Source organism: Pseudochaenichthys georgianus, chromosome 20 (genome assembly GCF_902827115.2).
Source record: "Pseudochaenichthys georgianus chromosome 20, fPseGeo1.2, whole genome shotgun sequence".
Classification (NCBI taxonomy): domain Eukaryota; kingdom Metazoa; phylum Chordata; class Actinopteri; order Perciformes; family Channichthyidae; genus Pseudochaenichthys; species Pseudochaenichthys georgianus.
Window position 1 is genome coordinate 17134584 of NC_047522.1, and position 26752 is coordinate 17161335.

Genomic DNA, 26752 nt, shown 5'->3' on the forward strand with positions numbered 1-26752 from the left:
TTAAAAAGGTAGGGTAGGTAATAATTGAGAAACCAGCTCGAGTGCGCTAGAATTTGAAACTATGCAGCTGGAAAAAATCTGCCCCTTCCTTACTCCTCCTCCAATACACACGAACATGACCAATGAGGGCACGAGATAAGTTTGTGCACAGTTGGAAGGCTGACAGGCAGGTAGGCCATCCAGTTATTTTAGCCGGGCCGGCTCAGATGATTGGTAGTGCTTTTTACAGTGCCACGGCTTCCACAGATTATATTTTTGTAAATGTATTTATTGTCAAAGCATTTAATGTATTCATTGCTATCGGGATGTTAAGAGCATTCCATGGAATATAACAAAAGGTGTTTCTGAAGTGAATTACCTACCCCAACTTTATCTGTCAGAACATTTAATTTCCCTCGGGATAAGTACAGTATTTCTGATAATGATACACATTGAGGAATTATTATTACATTATTTAATTTAACTTTCAAGCTTCTTTTTTTTTTAAATCATCCCCTCATTTATTTCATTTTTTATTCATTTGAATTTGAATAGTTCTCTACTGATCTGTAGAGATGAGGGTGAGAAGAGAATACGTTACAAAAGAGCACCAAACACAAGGAGAAGAACACGCACATACACTACATTACATCATGATATTTACATATATGTAAGTGGCATGGTTTCAGACAGAGGGTGAAAAGAGGTGCTGCAGCACAGGCAGTATGAGAAAAACAAAGAGCTTTTTGAACATTAAAGCATGGAGACATGTCCCAGTAGAGACACTACATACTGATATACACCTGAACATCAGCAGGAGAGGACTCTTTAAAGTAGAGCCACTACATATTGATATACACCTGAACATCAGCGGGAGAGGACTCTTTAAAGTAGAGACACTAAATACTGATATACACCTGAACATCAGCAGGAGAGGACTCTTTAAAGTACAGACACTACATACTGATATACACCTGAACATCAGCAGGAGAGGACTCTTTAAAGTACAGACACTACATACTGATATACACCTGAACATCAGCAGGAGAGGACTCTTTAAAGTACAGACACTACATACTGATATACACCTGAACATCAGCAGGAGAGGACTCTTTAAAGTAGAGACACTACATACTGATATACACCTGAACATCAGCGGGAGAGGACTCTTTAAAGTAGAGACACATACTGATATACACCTGAACATCAGCAGGAGAGGACTCTTTAAAGTAGAGACACTACATACTGATATATTTGATTTGATTTTGATTTGATTTGATATACTTTATTAATCCCCGTGGGGAAATTGTTTCTCTGCATTTGACCCATCCTAGTGTTAGGAGCAGTGTGCTGCCATTTTGAACGGCGCCCGGGGAGCATTGTGGGGAACGGTGCCTTGCTCAGGGACACCTCGGTAGCACTTGGTCTTGCAAGTGCTACCGAAGCATCAGCAGGAGAGGACTCTTTAAAGTACAGACACTACATACTGATATACACCTGAACATCAGCAGGAGAGGGCTCTTTAAAGTAGAGACACTACATACTGATATCACAGTACATTTCTCTGAGTAAAATTTACTCAAATTGAAGAAAATGTTACTCTAAAAAATATTACATTTGGTCCCAACCTAGAGTAAAATGTACTCTTTGTTCAGAATTGTATTTTTAGAGTTCATTTTACTCTATTATGTGCTTAGATTTGACTCTGCTTAATGGTTATTTACTCTATGTAGTGTATATTAAAAACAACTCCACTGCCATTTTACTCATAGGTCATTTTAGTCCCAATCGAACGTCATTTCACTCCAACTAGAAGGTCATTTTACTCCCAATTGGACGTCATTTCACTCCAACTAGAAGGTAATTTTACTCCCAATTGGACGTCATTTCACTCCAACTAGAAGGTAATTTTACTCCCAATTGGACATCATTTCACTCCAACTAGAAGGTAATTTTACTCCCAATTGGACGTCATTTCACTCCAACTAGAAGGTAATTTTACTCCCAATTGGACGTCATTTCACTCCAACTAGAAGGTAATTTTACTCCCAATTGGACGTCATTTCACTCCAACTAGAAGGTCATTTTACTCCCAATTGGACGTCATTTCACTCCAATAGAAGGTAATTTTACTCCCAATTGGACGTCATTTCACTCCAACTAGAAGGTCATTTTACTCCCAATTGGACGTCATTTCACTCCAACTAGAAGGTAATTTTACTCCCAATTGGACGTCATTTCACTCCAACTAGAAGGTAATTTTACTCCCAATTGGACATCATTTCACTCCAACTAGAAGGTAATTTTACTCCCAATTGGACATCATTTCACTCCAACTAGAAGGTCATTTTACTCCCAATTGGACGTCATTTCACTCCAATAGAAGGTCATTTTACTCAGAATAGATTAAATAAACCATAATGATCTTTACAATAAAAAAGGTCAATAAACCAAAGTGCTTAAAGAACATGAGTGGGCGTGTGTGAAGCTGACCATTGAGCGGCCCGACCAAGCAAGGAGGCAGTGAGTTCAAATACAACCCGGTGTGGGCAGTTATTCATCGCTGTGGTTCATGATACACAGCCTCAATATTACTGTCTCACGTGAACACAGCCACCAGCAACAAGGACCTCACACACACACACACACACACACACACACACACACACACACACACACCACACACACACACACACACACACACACACACACACACACACACACCACACACACACACACACACACACACACACACACACACACACACACACACACACACACACACACACACACACACACACACACTAACAGGAAAACAGAACCTAAATGCACACAGGACTAATCAAACCAACAAGACACCGGTGAGGAGGGAGGAGAAACACAGGGCACCAGGTGAACACAATCACCAGCAACAGACAAGACGGGAGCGGGAACACTTTTCAAAACTAAAACAGGAAACAGAGACAGACAAACTAAAACATAGACAGATCGTAACAAATAGATGCATATATTACATAGATTCACATGCTTCCTGTGCAATGTTTTAGGGTGGAACACAGTAATATACATCGCCAATAATGAAGCTATATAATCCGTAACTGAGACCGAGATCTATGGCCCCAGAGATCACCTCCGTTACAGCGTGGTCATGGTTTGACTCCAATATAATTGACTCTGCATTTTTGATCGCACTCTAGAAGCTATGAGTAATAAATACACTCCAAAATGATTAAATATCACTAATTCAGAGCAAAATAGTAATTACTCTGGAAAAAATACTTACCAATATTTCCTGTGCACCTGAACATCAGCAGGAGAGGACTTTTTTTGTCACATGTGAGGGCATTGTTTGTGTGGCAGGAAAACTGTTGTGACCAGTTGTCTTTTGTTTTGTTTTTCTGGATGTTTTTTTTTTATCTCCACCGCCTGTGGTGCATTCATGGACGCTTCCCCCTTCCACGCTCAGAATAATTGATTATGTGATTTGATAACACTAAGAGCAGTCACAGAGCAACTGTAACATGAATAATATTCTCACTGCTGACTGAAGAAAATACTGCTCCAAACAGAACCAAATGTCACATGATTGTTAACGCTCTGACCCTGAACAGCTCAACGTCAAATCTGAGGTCTCATCATATACCGTAGAAATGGTGACACAATGCTCGCCACGAAACACGATATTCTCATATCTAGTGAACATGGTCAAAACTTGACAGGTTCGATAACGAGGCGGCCCTTAAAGAGCCTGTGACAGCCTCCCAACAGCTGTTGTGCAATGAAATATTGGGCTACTAGTAATCTAGAACCGTCAGCTTAAAAAAGAAGGTGCGATACCGTTCCGATAAATATCAATAATTTCGAACATCGCGGGGAAATTCCTTCGAATCATTTTTCAAGCCGGAAGTGACGTCAATGCGGGAATGCTTCACTGTGCGACGACAGCGAGAGAGCCAAACACGGACAAAGTGTGTTGTCATGCGTAGAAATGGTGAATTACTGAGTTTAGGCATGTTAACGTTTTAATGAAGTTGACTACAGTATATTCATATTTGTCAGTGCTTTCATGTCAATTCGGCGAACATAAACATAAATGATCGTGGTGAAGATGATGATTAAATTAGGATTAAAAATCGGTAGTGAGAGCTGCTGAATTTCCTCCCGTCGGATGTGATATAAAAACAAATCGATTATTTTTGTAGTTGTAAACTCAAGTTGTAAACTACATTTATTTGTGCTTTCATGTCCATTCGGCGAACATATGATACATTAAATGATCGTGAGGATGATGATTAAAAATCATTTGATTGAGCCGGTCTGCATTTCCTGATGAGAAAACGAACTTTTTGTAGTTGTAGTACACCAACATGGATTAAACGTGTGTTTTTTTTACCACAATGTTGGGGAAATGAATGGATAAAATGCACGGATTATGATTATTATTATTCCCACTCCGATCGGGACACTAGGTCCACCGTTTCCCCACAGCGAGGCTCCCCCGTTGACTGTTTACGTGGGCTGGGCTGGGTGCAGTGGCGGACTGCCACTGCGAAGGTAACGAAGTGGGCCGGTCGGATAAGTCACTAGCACATCCCCCACTCCCCCCTTTGACAATTTACTAGCGGTACCGAAGTGGGCCGGTCGAGAGTCCCGGGCTGATTTTTAGTCCCATTCCACCACTGGCTACATGACCGTATTATCTCCCATATTGACGCAACTAATTCCTAAACTTCTAATGTAACAGCCTAGTGAGGCCTGTTAACATCAAATGTATATTAAAAGATTCGGATTCCCGGCCACACCAATACAGTGAGAAGGACAGCACAATAGGTGTAAAATGGTTTATTTATACAAAGTTACTTTAAAAACACTCCTTTGGTAAATACTTAAAATAACGTAAGGTTAAAATAATGTTCAATAAATATAAAACCAGTTACTTAAGAATTACAGTTCAAGCAGGGGTTTATAAAATTCTGAAAGTCCTGTCCGCTTGGAACCGAACTCCACTCCGGTTTTTTGCCAGGCAGAAGTGCAAGGTTCAAGTCCCTTCCAGGAAATCCAGTGCCAGGATGTTCACGTTGCCGGCCCGCCGCACTCTGTCCGTCAGCCTCTGGTCGCGGAGCCTTCGGTAAACAACAAAAGGAGACTCAGGGGAGGGGACAACAATGTAACTTTCGTGACGTAAAACTAGACGCCCAAAAGCAGGAGAAATAGCCACTTCCCTTTATCCGGAGTTTGTTTGAGCATTGAATCCGATGGTTAGAGGAGGGTCTGGTCCAGCCGACAGGAAGAGGAACTGCAGGGGTCCGTTCTTTGCGAGGAGCAGGAAGGGTCCGGTCCGATCTGCGGCGAGGTGAGGAGGAGCAGGAGGGATCCGATCCGGTCCGATTTGCTGTGAGGTGAGGGGGAGCAGGAGGGATCCGATCCGGTCCGATTTGCTGTGAGGTGAGGGGGAGCAGGAGGGATCCGATCCGGTCCGATCTGCGGCGAGGTGAGACAGCAACTGTCAAGAGAAGAATAGCTGCCGTCTAGCAGGTAGTCGGCGTATTTATGGGGGTGTGGATTTGGCAACTGGCGAATGAGATCGCTGATTTTCACTGGGTGCCGGTGTGTCAATCAGCAATGTCTGTGTCTTTGTTGTGACAGTTCTTTGAGGTTAAACAAGCATGCAAATAAAAAGAGTTCATCGCTATATACCGCACAACATTAAAATCACAACACTATATGTAACATACAACATGTTACGAATGGGTGAAGCAGGTAGGACTCAAATGCAGAATAACGAAAAGCGAGCTTTATTAAATAATAAAGCTGTGGCAAAAACAAGGCAGAATCCAAAATATCCAAAGCAGCACAAGGAACACAGACCGTGGAATAACATGGAGGGGAAACAATGAACCGACATGGAACACAGGGGAAGACTAGATTAAATACACAGAAGGGTAATCACAGAACAAGACACAGCTGGACAGGGGAGGAGAAACACAAGGACAACAGGTGAACACAATCGGGTAATCAGGGAGGGAAACAGACAGAAAGCAGACAGGCAGGAAATGGGGGTGAACACTTTACACAATAAGACAGGAAACCCAAAGACAAGAAAAACACCAACACAGACAAAACTACAAACGTGACATAACCTGAGAATCGTGACAGAACCCCCCCCTCAAGGGACGGATCCCAGACATCCCAAAAAAAGGTCCAGCAGGGTGGGTGGAGGGGGACCGGAGGGAGGACACATAACTAGGGCCAAGAAAGGGTGGGTGGAGGGGGTCTGGAGGACGGGTCTCGGGCGGACGGCCCGGGGGAAAGGCAGAGACCAAGGAGGGGGTCTCGGGCGGAAGGCCCGGGAGCAAGGCAGAGACCAAGGAGGGGGTCTCGGGTGGACGGCCTGGGGGCAAGGCAAAGTTCAAAAAGGGGCGAAGGCCACTGCGGGCAAACTCAGGGGGCCGTGCATGAGGGCAAAAGCAGTGGCAGGAAGAGTCAGGGGGCCGGGCCCGAGGACGAAGACCGCGGCACTCAGGGGGCCGGGCTCGAGGGAGAAGACCGCGGCTCTCAGGGGGCCGGGCTCGAGGGCGAAGACCAGACAGCTCCGGAGGCCGGGCAGGACCCGGTGTCGGCCGAACAGGAACCGGTGGTGGGACAGGCTTCGGCAGGATCCCCCACGGAAGAGGACCAGTAGTTGGCAGGACCCCCGGTGAGACAGGTGATGGTGGGGCCTCCAACGGAACAGGACAAGGGGTTGGCAGGACCCCCGGCAGAAGAGTTGTCGGCGGGACCCCCAGAGGAACAGGACATAGGATTGGCAGGACCCCCGGCAGGAGAGCAGTCGGCGGGACCTCCAACGGGACAGGACAAGGAGCTGGCAGGACCCCCGGCAGAAGAGCAGTCGGCGGGGCCTCCAACGGGACAGGACAAGGAGCTGGCAGGACCCCCGGCAGAAGAGCAGTCGGCGGGGCCTCCAACGGCACAGGACAAAGGGTTGGCAGGACCCCCGGCAGGAGAGCAGACGGAGGGACCTCCAACGGGACGGGACAAAGGGTTGGCAGGACCCCCGGCAGGAGAGTAGTCGGCGGGGCCTCCAACGGCACAGGACATAGGATTGGCAGGACCCCCAGCGGAACCTCCAACAGACCAGGACATTGGGTAGGGGCTTGAGATGTGACTCGAGAGGGGAACTAGAGACGGAACTCCAGAGGGGACTAGAGGAGAGAATAGAGGAGGAACAAGAGGAGGGACTAGAGGAGGAACTAGAGGAGGGGACTCGAGAGGGGACTTGAGAGGGGAACTAGAGAGGGGACTCGAGGAGGGACTAGAGAGGGGACTAGAGGAGGGACTAGAGCAGGGACTAAAGGAGGGACTAGAGGAGGGACCTCGAGAGGGAACTCGAGAGGGGACTGGAGAGGGGACTCGAGAAGTGACTAGAGGAGGGACTAGAGATGGGACTAGGGAATTGACTAGAGGCGGGACTTGAGTAGGGACTAGAGAGGTGACTGGAGAGGGGACTGGAGATGGGACTAGAGAAGGGACTAGAGAAGGGACTAGAGAAGGGACTCGGGAAGGGACTTGGGAAGGGACTTGAGTAGGGACTAGAGAAGTGACTGGAGAAGGGACTAGAGAAGGGACTAGAGAAGGGACTAGGTAAGTGACCTGAGGAGGGACTATGGCAGCTGGGACCAGGACTGGGGCTGTAACTATGGTTGCTGAGGCCGGAACCAGGGCCGGAACCATGGCCGCTGGGGCCAGAACTGGGGCCGGAACCATGGCTGCTGGGACCGGCACTGGAGCCGGAGCCGCTGGAGTACGGGCTGGAATCCTGGCCTTGCATCTTCCAGAGACCTTTTGGAGGCTCCGTGGACCTCCAAACGCCAGACAGGTTCCTGAGAAAAGGTCTGAGGTTGGAACTGGAGCCGCTGGAACCGGAACAGAGGCCTGGACCATGGCTGTGTGGGCCAGGAAATCGAGCAAGGAAACATAGCTCTGCGGGCCGGTACTGGTGCATGGATCCATGGCTGTGGAAACCGGAACTGAAGCCGGGATCATGGCTGTTGGAGCACGGGCTGGAATCCTGGCCCTGCGTCTCCTAGAGGCTTTTTGGAGACTCTGTGGACCTTCAACAGGACAGTAGTCGGATCCCAGGAAAGGGTTATAAGCTTGTGACAATTCTTCAGGGCTACTTGTAAAGGCTTGTAGCCACTCAGGCAACAAGCTCCTGAGCCAGGGCTTGCGAGCAACCTCCCGGCGTGCCTCCTTCAAAGCAGCCTCTTTACCCCGTCTAGATGAGGCATTCTTCCAGGTGTAAAAAATGTACTCCAGAGAGTACCCAAGACAAGCCTGTGGGGCCAAAACATTAAAATCTGCTGAGTCCAAATTTGGTCGGTTCATTCTGTTACGAATGGGTGAAGCAGGTAGGACTCAAATGCAGAATAACGAAAAGCGAGCTTTATTAAATAATAAAGCTGTGGCAAAAACAAGGCAGAATCCAAAATATCCAAAGCAGCACAAGGAACACAGACCGTGGAATAACATGGAGGGGAAACAATGAACCGACATGGAACACAGGGGAAGACTAGATTAAATACACAGAAGGGTAATCACAGAACAAGACACAGCTGGACAGGGGAGGAGAAACACAAGGACAACAGGTGAACACAATCGGGTAATCAGGGAGGGAAACAGACAGAAAGCAGACAGGCAGGAAACGGGGGTGAACACTTTACACAATAAGACAGGAAACCCAAAGACAAGAAAAACACCAACACAGACAAAACTACAAACGTGACATAACCTGAGAATCGTGACACAACAGGTATATAAAAGGTTTAACCATCCGACGCACTGTCTAACATACTGACTTTATTCACTTTGTGACACTAACAGATAAAACCTAAACCGATCCTTCAGCCTCATATGAGCTCTCGTTCAAAATTAAACTGTCTGAGCTGTCTGAGCTTGCTGCTGTGTGCGCCATCGTGCGTTTACATGCAGATGCTGGGATCCTGAACGGTGCAGCTGGAGCGCTGTGCCCGCAATGACGTCACACATAATTTGGCGGGATTTGAAGAATCCCTGAGAAGATCCAGAATATGGTCAACATTGAAGGGCAGATTAATGGTTATCAAAGTACAAATATCCAAAATCAGTTCAGTAACGGTTTTCAAGGGGACAATATTTACTCAAATTGATGGGTTTGGATGATGGGGGAAACTCGTGTCACAGGCTCTTTAAGACACCCGTTAAACCCACAATCTGTGATCATACAGCCGTTTCAGCACACAATCATTAATTATTTTATAATCTAGAGCCCTGACTATAAATCATGATATTATATTTTTCCTTCGTTTACTGAGTGATATACTTAAGTGTAAAAATAAAAGTACTCGAGCATTTACATCTTATGCATCTTTAAACTTTTCTAAATCACATTAACTCACAGGTAAATATTGTACTTTTTATAAGCTTTAGTGATTTTTTTTTGGATTTTCCATACCAAAATTAGGTGATTTTAAAATGTGAGTTTTGATTCACGTGTTTAATGTCCATTTATGGGTTGAGAAATGTTCCTACTTCAAGATAAATAAAGTCTGTGTTAGTAAAACACTGATAGGGAAAACATTTTTGCAGGATTTTACCAATGTCACTAAAGTGAGGTTTTAAATGTTTGTGTTGTTGATTTAAAAGCACATCACACTAGGCATATCTCAATGTTCTGTTGTTGGTTTGCTCTATTGAGGTGAGGAACTTCATGTTTCTGTCAATAAATCATATTTCCTCTCTTCAGCTCAAAATGTTGAGGAGTTAAGCCCCACAATTTTTTAGCAGCTTGGATGAAATGTTGACTGTGGCTGTGAGGGAGTGTGTCTGAGTGAGTGTAGAGCTTTGAGGTGTCTGATACCTGATAGAGATTTATAAGTACAGTCCATTTATAAAAAACAACAACTAAATAATGGAATTGAACGTGTCAATGGATTAGCTCTTCAGACTTCAACAATCTTCATGCAACTTCAACTGTTCTGCTCCTTCTCCAACTGCTAACTGTTCCTTCATACTTTCACTCAGAAACCTCATTCCAACTTTAAAATGTTACACATCTTTCTGACATTATTCGTGTAACAACTTTTAAATCTGATTCTTACTTTTAGAGATATTAAACATTGTTCAGACCTTGGTAAAGAGGCCTTCAGATTTTAGAGTGCGTGATACATAGAGTGGAGGACAGATTTAATTTTGCCTTCATATTTTCTTTTAAACCTGCCATACAGTGTGGCAAAAAAGTATTTAGTCAGCCACCAATTGTGCAAGTTCTCCCACTTAAAAACACGAGGCCTGTAATTTTCATAGGTACACTTCAACTATGAGAGACAGAATGAGGGGAAAGAATCCAGGAAATCACATTTTTTAATGAATTAATTGGTAAATTCCTCGGTAAAATAAGTATTTGGTCACCTACAAACAAAGATTTCTGGCTCTCACAGACCTGTAACTTCTTCTTTAAGAGCCTCCTCTGTCATCCACTTGTTAACTGTATTAATGGCACCTGTTTGAACTCGTTATCAGTATAAAAGACACCCGTTCACAACCTCAAACAGTCACACTCCAAACTCCACTATGGCCAAGACCAAAGAGCTAGGTATATCACAATTGGTGTCAGAAGTGGGATTGACCAAGCGAGGAGGTGAAAATTACGAGAGGAAAGAAGAGGGACCAAAGAGAGGGACGAAAGAGAGGAACCGCGGCTGGGGGTGGCTATGCCTGGAACTGACCAGGGGGCCACGGCTGCTGAAGCAGCAGGAGACGCAAGACAAGCAGGAGGAGACGAGAGACAAGCAGGAGGAGCAGCGTTTGCAGGCCGAGGAGGCGGACCCGGACCCACGAAGAGTCGACAGAACCTGGGTCGTGCTAGAGGCAGACCAACGCCTTACAACAGGCCAAAACAGCTTCCGGATAAGTGGCAGCACGACATGTTTGACAACGGCTTCACTGGCTTCAGCGGCCCCGCTGGAGGTGGCGGCGGCATTGAAAGCGGGTGGCTGACTGGTTGTCCCGAAGCCGAGACTTTTAAGACACTGTGCTTCCTGGGGAGAGGGGTAAGGAAATGTGACGAAGGTAACTTCGTCACTGTGAACTGACGGCTTCGGACCTGGTAACTCAGCACTTTGGTGAACAGTTTTGCACTTTATGAGCGCGATTGCACAGTACCGTTTGGCATGGCATATTTGCACATTTTATATAATTTATACTAATTATTTAGAGAGTATTTATTAAAGGATTAAACCGTATTAATTGAAATGTCCTCGGCTCCGCCTGACAAGATAGGGGAGTTAGCGAGAGCGCCGAAAGTGTTTATGCTGGTGTATAATGACAGCGGTTAAGAATAATCCGGGTGCAAATAATATGTGGGGGGTGTAGACATCATAGCGTTAAGTGGCATTAATTGTACAAGTGCTGACTGCGTTTAGTTGGGTGTGTACTTCTGTTCAGTTATATGTTTCTGTTTGAAAAGTGTTTCCCCTCCCATTATGTCTGTTGCTGGATTGTGTGCACCTGGGGCCCTGTGTTGTCTCCTCCCCCCTCACCTGTGTCTAGTTGCTGATTAGTGTGTGTGGGTATTTAGGCTCTGTTTCCCTGGCTGTTAGGGGAAGGTAGTGTGTGTGAGATCCTGGTGGCTGTGCTCATGTGAACAGCAGATTGAGGCTGTGTCATGTTTGTGAGTAATAAATGCCCACACCGGCTTATATTTGAATTATCTGCCTCTTTCTCCTTGCTTGGTCGGGCCGCTCAACGGTCAGCTTCACAATTGCAATCCTAGCCTGCCGCTGCTCAAACGTGGAGAGAAGGACACGGAGAGGGACGCTCGGCTCCTGACTGCGCGGGGTTATTGTTAGTCGCGAAATGTACGGCTCTGTCGACATATATATTTAGTGCATTTCAACCTCAGAGCTGGACCGAAAGGCTGGGACTGTTTGTTTCTTCTTCAACGACAGAGCCGGCGGTAGGAAGGATATCTCAGTGTGAGAGAAAGTGACCAATCAAAAAGTGTCTGGGCCCCTGGACTTTGTAAGCAGCAACCCCAGCGTCCACACCTTTTTTTTTTTAGGAGGGGGGAAAATGAAACCGGATGGGGATACCATGGAGCCCACGGAGCCCACTGAAGATGCAGCAGTAGCAGAGCCCTCCTCATTGCAGGACAACACAACCGAGGAAGCCCCATCGCAACCAGAGGAAGCGGCCATTGATGTAGCCCCTGAGACCATCCCCAAGGGCAATGGCAAGCCAGTGGCAGCAGACTCCAAAGTCAAACCAAAATGTGTTTCAACCAAAACACAGCCCGCAGCCAAATCTGCAGGACCCTCTGGATCAAGGCCGGGCACTTCCTCGCACCGCACTGTGAACGAAGTCAAGTCCTCTGCGAATGTCTCTGCAGCTGCAGCCAAGAAAACGGCAACTACAACTAAAGCAGCATCAGCAGCGGGGGGCGGACCTAAACGACCTGTGGGGGCAGCAGCTTCCTCCACGATCAAGACCCTATCTAGAACCCCAGACAAGAAGCCTGTAGGACCAGCTAGGACTACCTCCGCTGCTGCGTCCACAGCAACAAATGGCACCAAACCAACCACCGTGAATGGCGTTCCTAAGAAGAGACCAGTAGCTGAGACTGCAGCGAGACCCAAGACCACAGCTCCTGCCAGCAGAGCGGCGGCCTCCACTGCCTCAAAACCCAGCACTTCAACCACGTCAAAAGCTGTTGGTGCAACAACAAAACCAGTCGCCTCTGTAGTTTCAAAGACAACAAGGCCGACTACAGCTCCCTCAACATCTCGACCTGCATCCACCACATCCAGGCCCACAACAGCTGCACTGAAGCTCCCCACCACTGCAGCTGCCAGAACCGCTGCCTCTAGAGTCAACACAGCCCCCCCTACTGGCAGGACCACCGCAGCACAACCGCCCAGAACTGTCGCTGCTAAGAAAGATGTCAGTCGCCCAACTTCTGCTACAGTCGCAAATAAACCTCTAGCAGCTACGACAGCCGCTGATGCCAAGAAAAACCCTCGACCCACAGCCCCCGTAAAGCTCAACACTGCCTCCAAATGTCCCACAACAACCAAGGCAGCAGACCCCAAGGTGTCACAGACCAAAGTTCCTGCAAAATCTACTCCCACCAAGAAACCTGTAGCTTCGGTTCTGTCCCTGGCCCAAAACAAACAGCCTTTTGGACGATCCCCACCTGCGTCTCCAGCCAACAGACCTGCAAACAGCAGCACTCCTCAGGCAAAACGCAGAACCAAACCCACTCAGGCTGTCCTTCCTTTCACTGCCACAAAGAATACCGGTGTTTCCAGTATTCTCAAAGCTGCTGCCGGAGCACAGAGGGCTGATGAAAATTACAGGCCTCTCTCATCTTTTTAAGTGGGAGAACTTGCACAATTGGTGGCTGACTAAATACTTTTTTGCCCCACTGTAATTCCCAAACCCTACATTCCTGAGATAATATTTTTCATGACAAACGTAGGAAAACATCTCGTAGTTTGAAAGATAAAAAAAATTAAGCAAAATAATTAAACAAAATGCCTCTTGAGGGCATGAAGTGACAAAAACGTTAAATATGTCTCCATTAATGCCCATTGTAAATTCAGCCTCACCTTTCCCCACCACAGCAGCCGCATACCTTTAGTTAATCTGCCAAAAAGGCCACATTATTAACCCGAAAGTACACAAAAAGCACACTTCAGATACTCAAGGTCCTTGACATGCTTCACGCTCTGAAATTTCACCGATATCTGTTACGGTTCTTCAACAAAACGTTCACAAGTAAGAGCTTTATCTCATTCAGAACAATGAAAATGCTCTCCTCTCACTGATCACCATGGAAACCTTTGATCTCTGGACACGTTGTTAGCTCAAATATAAAACACCTGTGTCATGGAACACGATGCTGTCATAACTCCAACTGACATATTCAGAGCACCAGACTTCAGATAATGGTCAATGACAATGTCCCAATCGTCACCAAATTTCACGTGTATTTTACCGGTCCACGCCTCAAGACTTCTACACTTACATTGTGTGGGTTAGGTGTATGCTGTTGCCACAATGTGGTCGTAAGTACTGGTACCGTATATATTCTGTTCTCCCTAAAAATAAAAATAGGTCCACTTAAATTAATTTACCTTTTTATTTTTTGTGATGCTATTTGTGTCAATAAATAAAGTTTGATTTCGAACAATTAAACTGTTAACATTATGTGACATTTTTGCAAATTTCTTATGTTTTTATAAATATTTAATTTAATTTGTACATAATTAATTTCTTTAAAATAAACATTTTATCTTGAATTAACGCAAGATCGAAGGATTTGGGAATTCTTGCATCTTCTATACATTTCTATCAGTTCAATTGGATTTTGAGGTTAAAGTTTCAAACTAATGGATTCCAAGTGCTCCGTAGGGTGGTACTAAAAAAACAAAAGGAGGAAGAGATGAAAGGAGAGAAGATCACAAGCACTAAAAGTAGCAGATTAAACATTGAATCTTTAAACTATTCCAAATAAATCCAAGTTGAGGAAATCCAATTAAAGCATTGCCGAGAGAATTTGCAGATTTTTAAGTACTGACAATGTGTAAATTAGTAGCCACTCTCAATGACAGTTTTGGAAATGATTATACACTTGAATATGAAATCAATACTTATTGAATTCCCAGTAATTTTTAGCGAGCAGTGTTAGACAAACAAATTACTGTTTGGACAGCGTCTGAACATCACTCAGCCAGAAAGACTAAATAAATCAATACTGTGACTCTATTGTCTCATGACCCCACTTATTAGGCATTTATGAAGCCTTCACTAAGTGACCACATGCCATTATATTGAGCTGAGCTCAGTTGATAACCATTTAAAGTGACGGATATTAAATTCTCTATTGAATGGACATCTAAAGAGTTCATTTTACATGTAGTAGTGAGACAACAATGGCAGAGGCAATGTGATGTGGCACTCATTGTAAAACTACAAAATCATGGATAAAGCCACAACAAACACCTTCCCCCCCCAAGTAGGCACAGCTACTGTTTATTTCATAAAGAATGAAACATGCCTTAAACATCCTAACTGATGTGAGGAAATAATTGTATGCATGTCTATTCAGAGAATCCCTAATGTATTCATCTTAATATAAAACCTGTTTCATTGCCATAAGCCCAATATTACAGGATGTCACATGCTGAAGTGAAAACAACGAGTTTAAATAAATGTCATCACATCATATTCACACTCTAAACCACCCGGAAACAAGACAAGCAATGCTTCTTTCTGTTTCCCTGTACTTTTTGCAACCGTTTTCATCCCCGCCCGAATCCTAAACCGTGAAGCTACAATCTTTTGATATGGAAATCAAACTGCTAATTTGGTCGTTCATTTTACTCCAGAGAGCTTATACCCACTACATGACTATTCAGTGGTCACGTCAAACAGATGAAATATGTAGTATATATTGACATTTCTGTCATAAAGCTCTTTCATCTGCGTAAATACCGGAGGCTACATTGACAGGATACTCTTTTTTTAATAAGATGTATTTTGTGTAAACTATATTTGGGTGTGAATGACGCATGGAGATTCTGGAATTGTCTTGTAATGATGGGACAGAAAAAGCATCTGAATCCAAAATAAACAGACATCTTCTTCTTTCGTATAACGTTAGATGTCCAACTCGGTGTCGTGTAGCCATGCCCGCATCTCTGGTCCTAGGTCGAAGAGGCTGGCTTCCGAGGGTGGTCTATATAAGGGGCAGATGGTGATTATATGGACAGCGGTCTGCTCAGGGTCACCGCACTCGCATGCCGCACTGTCCGCCAAGCCCCACGTCTTCATCGAGGTTTTAAAGCGACCGACCGCAGTTCGTAGACGGTTCAGAGTGGTCCACTGCCGGCGCGGTAGGTCGTCTCCTCCAATGGTGCCATCTCCTGGGTCCCAGATGTAACGGTGGATTCGGGAGGGCCCGGCTGATTCCCACTCCTGCTTCCAAGCTGCTGCCAACCATGCATCTCTGGAGATGTCCTCAGAGGTGGAGTTGAGCATCTCTTGAGCTGCTATGTTGTAGGGGTGGCGGGACTTGAGTCTGTTTGGAGGTGCTGGAGTTATTGTGGTGTGGTGCAGGATGTGCCAGTCATACTTTTGTGCCTTCCTGGCCAGGGCGAGGGTGGCAGCCTCCCGTCGGAGGCCGGCCGGTGCTATTCCCGCGAGGACTGGCAAGAGGGACACAGGGGTAGGCTTTAAGCATCCAGTTATTATTCTGAAGGAGGTATTGATAGCCACGTCGACCTTTTTCGCATGAGGGCTTCTGCTCCAGACTGGGGCGCAGTATTCCGCTACAGAGAAGACCAGGGCTTGAGTGGATATTCACAGCGTCTTAGCGGAGGCTCCCCAGGTTGTTCCAGCGAGGCGGCGGATCAGCGCGACCCTGGATGTCACCTTGGCCTTGACTTCTTCCAGGTGTTTTTTAAAGGACAATGTCCGATCCAGACGCTCTCCAAGATACTTCGGGGCTTGCTGGACCTCCAGACATTTGTTGTCGACGCGCACCTCAAGTTCCCTCTTGGCTTCTCTGGTGCTAAGGTGGTATGCCGCTGCGACTGTTTTCCCGACGCTGAGCTGTAGGCGCCACCTTCGGAGGTATGCTACTAGTGTGCCCATGTCTTCGTTAAGACCCTCTTCCATAGCCTTCCACGTTGGTCGGCTCAGCATGATGGCAAGATCGTCTGCGTAGCCATACTTTCTGGATGTTGTATCAGGTAGGTCGTGGATGTAAATATTGAACAGCATCGGCGAGAGAACAGACCCCTGCGGTACCCCGTTCTTCAGTCTTCTGAGCCTACTGCACTGGCAAACAGACATGAGGACAAATGTGTTGTCCAATCAGAAACATCAACTTTACAATAAAGAGACAGAAGTCACCTTTGACCTTTTGACAAACACTAATGCAGTATTTAACCCTTGTTCGTGGTTCAGCATACTGCGTTTCATTGTGACACTAATAGCAGCAATTACAGTTAAATTACAGCTGTTAAGCAAACACTGTTGACCTGCTTAATTTAGGTCAACAGAATAATAGGCAAACATGAGACACTTTCAAATTTCCTGTTTGGCATAAATTATCAACATGGGGCATGTGTGGCTTGTTTGAGTATCATTGAAAACCCAATAAACTTTGTGGATATGTTTGCTTATTTTATCAACTGGATGAGCATACAACTTTATCAGATGTGGAAAAACAATATTTTATATTAGCAATGGTTGAAATGACTGTCAAAGTGTGACAAGGGACCCCAGTGGTGGTACTTTTACAGCTGTTGCTCAATCTCACTGTTCTTATCAACATAGTTTTTAGCAACAACATATCAATTTAGATACATTCATTGTTATACTATCTGCCATAACATTGAGGCAACTTTAGAGATTTATAACGAGATAAATAACGGCTAAAGTAGACATAAAATCATTTCGTCCCTATTAAAATGATCTATAATCCATGCCAACATTGTAAAGTATCTTGATTAGTGAATCAGTTTTCTAATGCAATAATCTCTCTTTAAACTAAACACCCTTACAGTCATGGGCAGACTAGCTTCTGTTACCTTAGCTTTTCTATGCAATCTTTACTTTTGAGGAACATTTTGTGAGGTTACTTACGTCAATGTGACTTGATGTTGCCATATTCGATCAATTGTTGGACTTAAACGCAGAAAAAAAGGGAGCCGGGTGTACAAAACAAAGGAGTATAAAACTTGTGAAGCAGGATAAGCTAACGCAAAACAAAGGGAAAGCTAACCAGGTTACCACAAGGGACACAGGCAGGAAATCCTTGAGGGAACATATAGGGAACTACACAGGGATGACCACACATAAACTGACCACAGCAGGTAACAAAGACACCTGACCATACTGATAGAGAACAATAGGGAACTCACAGGTATATATGCACACAGAACTAATCACATTAACAAGACACAGCTGCAGCAGGTATGCACAAGGGCTGCATGGTGATTAGACACAGGTGAATAAAAGAGAAGAGAAAAAGGCGGGAAAACACAAAAACAGGAAGTGAAACGAGTGTTTTTACAAAATAAAACAGGACACTTTAAACATTAGCCAAGATCTTGCTCCTCAAAGCTGTCTTCTAAAGTAGTTGTTTTCCACATGGCTGAACCTTTTTTTGTATACAAACCTTTTTTTATACATAGTAGGGCTGTCAAGTTAACGCAAAAAAAAATTAACGCCACTAATTATTTTAACGCGATTAACGCATGTGTATTTTTTTTTCCTCGGCCGCCCCTTAGTTTCAGAGCGCATCGAGTTTAAAATATCGTCTACAAGCTGATGCTGACAGCCCCGCTCCTGCCGCCCGCTTGTGGCAGACCACACTTCCACGCTCACCGGCAGGCACCGACTGGCCATCGGGAGGACCGGGAGGGTGTGTGTTTGTGTGTGGCCAGAGCGAGCGAGAGAGAGACCTTACGTGCATTACCGTACCGCAGTGTGAACGCGGCCATTGTTGTTGTTAGCATCGGGTGCTAGCTAGCTGCGCTAACGGATATAAGGAGCTGTTTAAATGAAAACAGAGGAGCGCCCTATCCACACAACTGCGCCAAGCACTTGACTTGATGCAGGAAGCAGACAGCGGGACATTGTACGAGAACCCAGCACACTCATGATTGCAGGAACATGATTGCAGCGTCCAGGCAGCTCCCGTTCGAGCATATGCCTTGAGTTGCACATAGCTCCAACGATCACACTCTCACACAATTTGTATTGTATGAGAGAGGTTCCAGGTTGTTGTGTTTAATATTCATGAGAATATTTGTCATTGTTCAAATGATAATAAACATTAGCATAAAGCATATTTGTCCACTCATATGTTGATAAGAGTATTAAAAACTTGAAAAATATTCCTCTAAGGTACATTTAGAACAGATAAAAAATGTGCGATTAATTTGCGATTAATCGCGATTAACTATGGACAATCATGCGATTAATCGCGATTAAATATTTTAATCGACTGACAGCCCTAATACATAGCCAAGGCTACATTTTAAAGATGGATTATTTTTATTTTATTAGTTCAAGGTGGATCCTTCTGTGTTAGGAGCTTGTTGTGCTGCCCCTAAAACAATTGACCAAAACATCTAATAATGTAGAATTAAAAATTATATGTAACATGTATTTGATGATTAAATTGCAGACTTGTGTGGAAGCTTGTCTTAAACTTGTTTTTGTTTCGTGACCCTTAAACGTCTAATCCTCCATTTTGTTTTAAGGATTGAAGTAAATCACAGCACCTTTGAGAAACTTGAGACTGTTTGCCCTCAGTGCTCTTTCCCCCCCGACAGGGACACTGACAACCCCCTAGCTGTTGGCCATGACAGTAGTGGTAACATATCCAGTCATAGCAGCATCATGGACCGCCTACAGCTTGGCTAATTGGCAAAGCTTCGGGTCCTTGAATATTTCATACCAGACACTAGCTATAAGATCATAATTACTCTGTATTTGACTATAATGACCCCCAAAAGGTTAAGGGTTGGCTCAACAAGGCAGCAAGGGAGTACTCACGCAGCTAATGACGCTCACAAGTCCATCAGCAGCCTGGTGCTGTGGTCAATGTCAGACCATAGCGGTTAGAGCAAGGAAAATGTTATCGATTCCTTTCAGAATAAATGAGTCAGATAAGTGAAACATGCAAGTTATCATATTTAAGTCTCAGACAAAGCATTGTTCATGCAGTTTATTCAGAGAAAATATTCACAACTGTTGGTGTAGTAGAGAACCACACTGTGTAGTTTGTCTTTTCAAGTTTAACTATGATGTGCAGCTGGGTGGTTTAACCTATAAAAAATAGGTAACTTTCGCCATTTCAGTTTTTTTTTTTTATTATCTGTTACAACCTTCCAAAGGCTGGAACAAACAGGGAGGCCACACAGAGTTTAATGCCAAATATATATTTATTTAACAGATTGTTGAAGAACACCTCTGATGTATAATGTGGTAAGAATCAGACTGTCAGTAGTGTGAGCAGTGTGTGAGTGTGTGGAAGGGTGTTGTAGCATGTTGGAGGGTGCATCAAACCTAACACAGGCTGTAGGCTGAGGTTGCTGCAGCATGCCAGGATCTGAATCAGAGATTGATCCTTGCAGCTGGGAAACCTTTATATCTTCTGGTGGCTCCACCTCTAGATGGGCGGGCACAAACAGGACGACACTCCCAGTACCTGCCAGAAGACAGCAAGGCAGGGAGCACAGCCAGGCAGAAGGGGGGAGGGGTCGTCACACCCCCTCCCTTAAAATGGAGGACCCACTAGGATCCTCCAACCTGAGGCACAAAAACACAACCACCAAACACAATAGACACAACTAAAGTTAACCTTCAAATGTTCGTACAACCTGCAAGCACATCTGTAGCCTCTTGCTCAACCCCTCAGCAACTTTGGTACCTAAGAAGCATTTTAAGAGAGGGCAAAACAGAAAAAACAGACACCCCTGCAGGGAGAAAAACACTAGTTAACCTAGGAGGTTATAGCCCTGGACATGGCATCAGCCACTGTATTATCCACACCTTTGACATGCCTAATGTCCAGATGAAAAGGCTGGAGACACCAACGCATAAGGCGTTGATTTGGATTCTGGAGCGAGTGCAGAAAGGTTAGGGGGTTATGATCTGTATAGACCACCAAGGGCCCAACTCCACTCCCAACATACACCTCAAAATGCTTTAACGCCCAGATGAGTGCCAGTGCCTCCTTTTCAATGATAGAATAGTTTAATTGATGAGAGTTACATTTATTAGAGAAGAAACTTACCGGGCATTCGGAGCCGCTCTCATCAACCTGCGCGAGTACAGCCCCAGCTCCAACCTTACTAGCATCCACATGAAGAATGAAGGGCTGGTCCATCTGGGGTGCTGCTAGGACAGGAGCCGAGCACAACACAGTTTTCGCAGCCTCAAAAGCCTGTTGACATCGAGGAGACCATTCAAACTTGACCTTAGGACTGAGAAGAGAGGTGAGGGGCGCAACCACCGTAGAGAAATAGACAGAACCCACGATAGTACCCCACCATGCCCAGAAAACGAGAGAGTTATTTTCTGGTTGTGGGAACAGGGAACCGGTCAATTGCCAGCACCTTTGCCCTCACTGGCTTAACCTGTCCTTGGCCAACTACTTTACCCAGGTAGGTGACCGTTGCCTTAGCAAACTCACACTTTGCCAAGTTAACGGTCAGACAAGCCCAGGCAAGACGTTCAAACAGTGCATTAATGTGTTGGAGATGTTCCTCCCAAGTGTCACTGTATACCACAACATCATCCAGATACACAGCACAGCCAGCAAGACCTGACACCACCTGGTTCATCAGGTGTTGAAACGTGGCCGGGGCATTTCGTAACCCAAATGGCATTACGGTGTATGAGTACAACCCACTGGACGTGATAAATGAGGCGATCTCCCTAGCTCTTGCCGTTAACGGGACCTGCCAGTAACCCTTTAGCAGGTCAAATTTACTGACAAACTTAGCAGAACCGACCTGGTCCACACAGTCCTCCATGCGAGGGAGTGGAAACGAGTCAGGTTTGGTCACTAAATTCACCTTGCGGAGATCAGTACATGGTCTAAATGTACCATCTGGTTTCGTAACCAGCAAACAAGGAGAAGACCAACTAGAAGCACACGGCTCAGCAATGTTATTCTCCAGCATATACTTAACTTCTGCCTCTAAATGCTCTCGTTTGTCCGGAGACATGCGGTAAAAACGCTGTCGTACCGGTTTAGCATCACCCACCTCAATATCGTGTTCTATAAGGCGAGATGGAGTGTCTCCAAACAGGCAGGGGTAGTTTTTAACTAGATCGACCAACTCTGTGCGCCGCGGTTCGGTTAAATGACCCAGCATTCCACCCAGATTAGCCAGTGACTCCGAATTCTTAAGCCGTCCTCTCAACAGACCATCATCTGGGGAATACTCCTCTTCAACCTTAACCCCTGCCCCCACATCCAGAGATGGTGACGGGTGACCCACTGCAGCATCTGAGGAAACAGAACAAACCACACCTGGCACAGGTTTACGGGAAAAATACGGTTTTAGCAAGTTTATATGGCAAAACTGCACCGACTTCTTCCGGTCAGGGGTCGCTATCAAATAGTTGAGGTCTGACAACTTCTTGGACACTGTATAAGGGCCAGAGAACTTGGCCTGAAACGGGGAGCCAACTACAGGCAGCAGTGCTAAAACCTGATCCCCAGGACTCAACTCACAAAGTTCTGCACGTCGATCATAGAGGCTTTTCATTTTAGTTTGAGCAGACTGTAGCTTTTCTCTTGCCATTTGATTAGCCCGATACAAGCGGTGTTTGAAACCATGGACATAGTCTATCAAACTTGACGGGGCTTTCTTGGCTTGCCAATCCTCGTGTAGGGTGGCCAACGGGCCCCTTACATTGTGACCAAAAACCAGGTCATTAGGGCTAAAGCCCAAACTCCCCTGTGAAACCTCCCTTGCCGCCAGCATCAACCAGGGTAACCCTTCTTCCCAGTCACCTTCCAACTCCGTACAATATGAACGGAGGAGAGACTTCAAGGATTGGTGGAACCTCTCAAGTGCTCCCTGGCTCTGAGGATGATAGGCACTTGACTGTGAATGTTTGATATTCAACTGCTGTAACACCTCGGCAAACAACTTTGAAGTGAAGTTAGTCCCCTGATCTGACTGGATGATCTTCGGGAGACCAAAAATAGTTATAAATTGTGTCAGCGCTTTTACAACTGACCTGGTGGTGATATTCCTAAGGGGATAGGCAGCAGGATAACGTGTAGCCTGACACATGACTGTAAGCAAAAAGTTGTTCCCTGCTTTGGAGCGTGGTAATGGTCCAACACAATCTACAATCAGATGCTCAAATGGATTACCAACAACTGGAATTGGATACAGAGGTGCAGGTTTAATGACCTGATTCGGTTTGCCAGTCAACTGACAAGTGTTGCAAGTTTTAATGAAAGCAGCAATGTCTTTCTTCAGAAGTGGCCAGTAAAAATAACGGCCAACCCGATTATATGTTTTCTTCACACCGAGATGACCTGCAATGCCGTCATGAGCAGTCTGAAGCACAGTGAGTCTTAACTTACTGGGTAACACAACTTGCACAACTTCCTCACCCATAAAACAATCTCCCTGGGGAACCCACTTTCTCACCAACAAACCGTCCTGGAGAAAATAACCACGGGCTGCACTTCTGAACTCCTCATCCGGTAGAACTTGGCTGTACAGAGCCTGCAGGGTGGGATCGTTCTTTTGCTCTTTCCCAAGGTCACTACAAGACAAAGGCAAAGGAAAGGTAGGCACAGGAAATACAGTTTGTTTTTTCTTATCTTTTGTAAGGTCACAAACAATACGGCTGGCAGCACGTGTTACTGCGCCGCTGGCAGGCATCACAGAAGTGGTTTTGGGGAACTTGGCACCTTCTACCTGGGAGATTGGAGACTCAGGCCATACCCGATCACCAGCCAGGTCATTTCCCAAGATGATCTGTATGCCCCCCATAGGCAGAGAAGGACGCACTCCCATGACCACTTCCCCTTGCAGCAGACTGGAGACTAATGTTAGTTTATGCTGTGGAGCAGAGAAGACGGTTAATCCCATCCCCCGGACCTCAACACTGGAACCGGTGTCTGTTTTAGGAGAGAAAGGTAACACAGAACCAACAATAAACGAGTCCAACGCCCCTGAGTCCCTTAATATCTTTACCGGTACTTTCTCTTTACTCCCGACCAGTGAAACAAAACCATCAGACACAAAAGCTTTATAACCAAGGTCTATCTCCTCATGTTCACTGACAAGAGCCTGAATTACCGATTCAGATAAGGAGGACTGAGTGTGTTTCCGCACAGCCACAATGACATTTTCCCTTTCTACTGCACGTAACGATGCTACAGCCCCAGACGCTTTTGCCGACACAGGCCCAGGCCTGGACTTTCTCTTCCACTCAGGACAATCGTTTCTCCAGTGTCCTTTATTAAAACAGTAATTACAGACACGATTGGGGTCAAACTTACCCCGATTCCCATGGTCAATCCTAGCTGGAAACTTATCTTTTCCTTCTGAAACACCTTTACTGAAGTGAGCCCCCGCACTACTCTCTTTGTATCCCGCATCTCCACGACTACGGCTGTCGCCAAAAAACACCTTATGGGTCAGAGTAAACTCATCTGCCAGCTTGGCTGCCTCTGAAACTAAGTTTACTTTCTGCTCATTAATGTAGGTAACAACACGGTCAGGCAAGGTACCTTTGAATTGCTCAAGCAAGATAAGCTCCTGCAGATCTTCCAGAGTTTTTACCTGTGAGGAAACACACCAACGGTTGAAACTAGTGGTTAAATCACGAGCAAACTCCATATGTGACTGCTTCTCTTTTCTGAGTAACCTAAAACGCTGTCGATATGCTTCAGGTACTAACTCAAATGCCTGAAGTACAGCAGCTTTCACCAACTGGTAATTGCTACTGTCTTCAGCAGTCATGGCAGCGAAAGCCTCCTGGGCCTTTCCAGTGAAGACACACTGCAGCAGAAGGGTGCGCTCAACATCAGACCAGTCTCGTGCCTCAGCTAGACGCTCAAATAACACAAAGAAAATGTCTGGGTCCTTTTCGTTGAACCTCGGAACTATCCTCAAATTAACAGCAATATCAAATGCTTGATTTGCAGTCTCTGCAGCTCTCCTGGTCTCAGCTGGAAGCTTACCTTCACTCATCAGCTCCAATCTGTAGCGCTCCAAGTCTAGTTTTTGTCTAACCTGAACTTGAGCGATCTCTGCTTCCTGAAGACGGGCATTTTGTCTCAACTTTTCTATCTCCACATCACGTTCCAAGTGTAGCATGAGAAGCTCCTTCTGTTCTTTAAATGACAGTCCAACCCCAAGTCCAGACAGGACTGGAGCCACACCTGAAACATTACCTGACTCAATTGACTGTTGGGAGGTAGGCCCCAGAAAGACAGACAAAATACTTTTTTCCACTAACTGTGCCTTTATTTCTACCAACAACTCCTCTTTATTCAACTTTTTGGGAAGTTCAAGACCGTAATGGTCAGCCACTCTCAAAAGCTGATCTTTTTTATAAGTACCCAACAAATCCTCATTTGGGGACTCAACAAAATCTTCAATAGAAGCCATTTAACTGTTTACCGACCAAGGCAAGGTTTTTCCAGCAGTAACTGATAGTGAAAGACAGTTTTACATATGGAGACCCCACTCCTCTGGCTAACTGCCTTACCAAATGCTTACTGACTCACTCACCCCTAGTCTTCGTGTAGAATTGTGGTAGGATTTTAAGCACAAAAGCCCAGTGACCCGGTTAATTCTCAGCAATTGAAAATCACCTAGGCAGTCATTGAGTGCACCCGAGCCACTTACTACACAAAAATAACAAACAAAAACAAAAAAAGGTTCAATGGAGACAGATTGTGTCTCTCATTGCTTATACCTAACAGGAATAAGGGTTCCAAACATTTGACAGCCTTTAACACAAAACAGCAATACCGGAAAACATAGCTTGCCTTGGACAGAAACACAACTGTGAGTAAGACCAGTTACTTAGACAGTAAGATCAACCTGACCTATTTTCCCCTACAAAACTCAGAGTCAACCAACCAGCTGTGTGAACACTCCCTGATTGAAATAGGTCACCATGTCCTTTATCCAGCACCGGAAGTGATCTCGGACGAGCCCCCACTTGTTACAACCTTCCAAAGGCTGGAACAAACAGGGAGGCCACACAGAGTTTAATGCCAAATATATATTTGTTAATACAGATTGTTGAAGAACACCTCTGATGTATAATGTGGTAAGAATCAGACTGTCAGTAGTGTGAGCAGTGTGTGAGTGTGTGGAAGGGTGTTGTAGCATGTTGGAGGGTGCATCAAACCTAACACAGGCTGTAGGCTGAGGTTGCTGCAGCATGCCAGGATCTGAATCAGAGATTGATCCTTGCAGCTGGGAAACCTTTATATCTTCTGGTGGCTCCGCCTCTAGATGGGCGGGCACAAACAGGACGACACTCCCAGTACCTGCCAGAAGACAGCAAGGCAGTAGAGATGTTAAGATTCACCGATTCGCATCGGTGCACCGGCATAAACGTTCAAGATGCGAGTGCACCGGTTGAAAGAGTGCACATCGGCTACAGTTTGGGTTGAACTCGCGATGCATCGATTGTGTAGCGTCTTTGCATCGGTAAAAAAACGATTCATTCATATAAAATCCCCTCATCTTGTCAACGCTCAGCAGAGACGATCTTTGATATTTGCTTCGCCACGACGGAGAGTCTCAGTTATCAACACACATGGAAGTTGAGGAGAAAGAGAAACACAGCGCACCGAAAAATACCTACAAATCAAACGTTTGGCAACATTTCGGATTGTTCAAGAAAGACGGTGTAATAATCCTTTATGCTATATAGTTGACCGCAGGTCATGGAGAGTAATAAGGTATCCGTAGACCTTTGTATGAGGTATCTTTATTACTTAACAGGTCTACAGCCATGATACATACAGTAGATCCGTCCTAGATGCGGGCTTGCATACACACAGTATCACTCCGCAGCCGCACCCCATCAGTAACGTCCTGATGGTATATGTGCGCGGCACTATATACTACAGACGGTCAACTTGAAAAATCGCTCGCAAATTGTTAAAGATGCCGAGCCACTTTAAAGTACACAAGTAGTATGAGGAACTTAGCGA

The 26752-nt window shown here is 45.4% G+C and overlaps 1 protein-coding gene across 1 annotated transcript; it reads left to right on the plus strand.

Annotated features, from left to right (window-relative positions):
- The first annotated feature begins 12108 nt into the window (after positions 1-12108).
- LOC139435880 (transcriptional regulatory protein AlgP-like) lies at positions 12109-13389 on the plus strand. Its single transcript, XM_071206915.1, has one exon. It carries the CDS (start codon positions 12109-12111, stop codon positions 13387-13389), a length of 1281 nt encoding a protein of 426 aa, XP_071063016.1.
- The last annotated feature ends 13363 nt before the right edge of the window (positions 13390-26752 follow it).